The sequence below is a fragment of the Elephantulus edwardii genome, unplaced genomic scaffold, assembly GCF_000299155.1.
Source record: "Elephantulus edwardii isolate Elephantulus edwardi_28Jun2011 unplaced genomic scaffold, EleEdw1.0 scaffold00490, whole genome shotgun sequence".
NCBI lineage: Eukaryota > Metazoa > Chordata > Mammalia > Macroscelidea > Macroscelididae > Elephantulus > Elephantulus edwardii.
In genome coordinates, this window is record NW_006400240.1 from 22,251 (window position 1) to 26,195 (window position 3,945).

At 49.7% G+C, this 3,945-nt stretch overlaps 1 protein-coding gene across 1 annotated transcript in view; it reads left to right on the forward strand.

Moving 5' to 3' along the window:
• The window catches only part of PLCXD1 (phosphatidylinositol-specific phospholipase C, X domain containing 1), a 29,092-nt gene that overhangs the window by 1,592 nt on the left and 23,555 nt on the right, over positions 1 to 3,945 (forward strand). Inside the window, 4 exon segments of the mRNA XM_006902992.1 lie at positions 595 to 648; positions 734 to 787; positions 874 to 941; positions 990 to 1,077. Coding sequence (XP_006903054.1) covers positions 595 to 648; positions 734 to 787; positions 874 to 941; positions 990 to 1,077 — 264 coding nt within the window.

Sequence of the window (3,945 nt, forward strand, 5' to 3'; positions counted from 1 at the left end):
CACACACACACACACACACACACACCAGGCACCAGGAGGAAAGCAGAGCTCACACCTTGATCTCAGACTTCTGTCTTTGCTGTTATCAACCGTGAAAGCGAGGTCACAGTAGAATAGGATAGGTTCTACGGATATCTCAGAAGTGCCCTTGTAAAAGAGGTGGAGACACAGAAGGGAGACAGCTGTGTCAAGGTGGAGGCAGAGATGGGAAAGAGTCATCCACAAGCCCAGGAATGCCGGGGTGGGGATCAGAAGCTGGAAGAGCTGAGGAAGAACCATTCCCTGCAGGCTCTGGAGGGGGCATTCCCCAGCCACCAAATTGATTTGGACTTCTTGGATAAATCTCTCTTGCCTCAAAGCCTGCCTAAGTGGTTTCCCTATAGCAGCAGCCCAGGTTATGCTGTCCAGTACCCTGAAGAGAAACCACATCTATCTTTCTTCCTTCCTTCCTTCCTTCCTTCCTTCCTTCCTTCCTTCCTTCCTTCCTTCCTTCCTTCCTTCCTGCTGTGCTTGGGAGCAGGTGTGGGTATGAGGACGCTCCTGGAACCTGATGGGATGGGAATGGGTCTTGCTCACTCACCTCCACCATTACAGGCACCACGCTTGACCTGACAGGACCAGGGCTGTGGGAGCATGGCCAGAGCACAGGTGTGGGCATGTGTGGGCATTAGGACACTCCTGGAATGTGATGGGGGTGGGAAGGGGTCTTGTTCACTCACCTCCACCATTACAGGCACCACGCTTGACCTGACAGGACCAGGGCTGTGGGAGCATAGCCAGGGCACAGGTGTGGGCATGAGGACTCTCCTGGAACCTGATGGGGTGGAAAGGGGTCTTGCTCATTCACCTCCACCCTTTCGGGCACCATGCCAGAGCCCACAGAGCCAGGAGTGTGGGAGCCTGGCCAGGGCGCCCTGTACACGCTCTATGCAGATGGCTCGGTAGTGCAGCAACTGGATGGACTGGGCATCTCCAATGGGCTGGACTAGTCTCTGGACCACCGCACTTTCTACCACGTGGACAGCCTGGACTATGCTGTGAGGGCCTACGACTATGACATGCAGACTGGAGCCATCGGTAGGATGCCATGTGCCTACCACTTCAGATCCAAGCCACCATGAGCCCCAGACCCGTAATCCCCATCCCCAGAGCCCTCCACTCTAAACGCTACATCACATGGATTCTTCTTATGGACTCATAAGCTCACATCTCACTCTCTCCCACCTTATACACACTCAACCGTTAATCTCCATCTCAAGAACCTCCTCATTCTCACACTCAAGGATCACTCACTCCATGAACACTTCATGAGCCCCACGTCATAAACTTCCAGATCACCCATTCCCATGCCATGAATCTTCCACTCTGAGAACACTTCATCTCATGAGCCACCGTAAACTCCACCTCATAAACTCACGCCATTACTCTCTCAACCCATGAAGCTCTCACTCGACAAACACTCCAACCTCAAGCCCCTCATGAACTGCCACCTTATAAACTCTGAGATCAATAATCCAAAACTCAACTATCCTGCACTCTTTGAACCTCCCTGTAAATAGAGTAAGAGTAGGGAGATCATATTTGGCCTTCATCAACTTCACAAAAGGGAACTGTCCCCTTCCAGAGCATCAATAACACAATACCAATTCCCAGGAGGTCAGACATGCCCCTCATGCTCCCATACCTCTTCCTACTCGTCTCAACACCAATCTTACTTTTTTTACTAGGTTCCCCAATCCGATGTGATAGCTCACAGTTTACACAGAACCATTTTAGGGAAGTCAAAATGTTATAATCCTGATTAATAACAGGATGCAGTCGAGACAGCTTCTGAAATGGGACATAGGCACCTCAGCTTCGAGCATTGTGGCTTTCAGCCCATTGCTCCCAAGTTCTCAGACCTGCCAATATTGGCTTCCCACTCTCAGTTGTCCGACAAAGTTCTCAGTCCTGCCAATATTGGCTTTCCCTTTACAAGGTCACATCTCATATCAAGTCTCCCTTTTTGGCCATGGCTGTTCTTTTCCTGGTGCTGAAGTGTCTTTTCTGGTGGTGAGGAGAGATCTTCTCTTCACTGGGGAGGGTAGATGTGTCTATCAATGCTGAGACTAGCTGATCTGCCCGTAAATTGTTGAGGCTGGCCAGTTCCTTTGTGTAACGATAGAGTGCCCATCCCCTTGTGAATAAGCTAACATGCCCCATTCACATATTCATGCTCATCTACATAGCAAAGCAAAATGGCTAGAAAAAGTCATTGTGAAAGATAAACTCCACACCTCCATCTCATGAACCCGTATGAACACCCACTTCATAAACTCTCAGACCACTAATCTCCATCACATGACCCCCACTCCATGAAAATTCCACCTTATCAACTCCCAAGAACACGACCTCAAACATGTAGATCATCAATCTCCAACTCAGAAATCTCTCACTTCATGAACATTCTACTTTGGAAATCCTCATGACCTCTTCCTCATAAATTCCCATACCGTTAATATCTACTCATGCATCCCTCACTCTGTGAACACTCCATCTTGTGAAGCCCTATGTCTCTACCTCATGAATTCATACCTTTACTCTCCCAACCCATGAAGCTCTCACTCCCTAAACACTCCACACCAAAACTCATAAATGTCACAGACTACGAATCTCCATCCCATGAATCTCTCACTCTGTGAACCCTCCACCCCATGAATTCTCCATGGGCACTATAAACCTGCATCCCATCATTCTCTTACCTCGTGAACACCCATGAGCCTCCAGCTCTCACATTCATATCATTACTCTCCCACCCCGTTGACCCTCCTCTCATAAACTTCTACCCAATGGACCCCTGTCCATAAACTCTCATCTCATTAATCTCCAACCCTATGAACTCCAGCCCATTAACCCTCATCCCATAAACTCCCTCCCTCTCATGAACACCTGACTCATAAATGTTCCATCTTACTCACCCTCCTAAAGCACACATCTCTAACCCATGTAGCCCATTTTATGGACCTCCCATCCCTTTAACCTTTCCATTCATGTACCCCCCCCATCATATGAACCTGCATGAAACCCACCCTATTTCCTCCTTCCCACCTCCTTTTAGCTCTGTCTTGGGTGGATCTAGTTCTAGGGGAGGCTTCTCCTGGAGCTGGGGAAAGTATCGGTCTCATACAGAGGCCTCACCTGTAGGATCTGACTGGAGGGATGGCATCATCACCTGGGGTTGAGGAGCCTCATCTGGGGGAGACTTGTGTGTGGAGGGTCTCCATCCCACCCAACACCAACATGAGCAGCAGGCTTTGAGTGTTTATCTCATCAGCATAGTGTTTGGAAAGGTTTGGTCCTGAGCAGCACTGGTGTACTCTGTCCAGTTACAGGCCAAGGGAGAAGTTATCCGTGGACTTGGGCTCTCAGCCCTGCTCTGGCAGAACATAGCAGACATGTGGGTTCATCTGGTGGGCCAAAGGGCTGCTTTCTCTGTGCAGCCAGCTCCCATGGCCTCTGGATACCCCTGCAGAAGGTGGTGGAAATCACGCAGAAGACTTGAGTCTTTGAGCCTCATCAGCAAATGCTTCAGGTCCTCATCCCCAGCAAGCTAGGCTGCATCATCTGCATGCTTCAAGCTATTAACCATTGGTGGAAATATCTAGCTTAGTAGCCAGCAGGTTATAAGTGCTGGTACCATCATGGATACTCCAGCGTGAAAGTTGCAGTCTGAGGTTTTTGCCAACACAGCTGTGTGGGTGACCGTGCTCTGTACGGTCTTGAGTACATGTGACTGTTTAGGAGTGTCAAGGGACATGCTCTTTGCTGTCTGAGATATTGAGTGGACGTGGCTATCTGGGGAGACACGCTCTGTTGTGTCTGTGGTGTTGAGTGGATGTGACGATGTGGATGACTGTGCTCTTTGCCATGTGAGGTCTGGCCAGCTCTGTTGACTGGGTCAGAGGA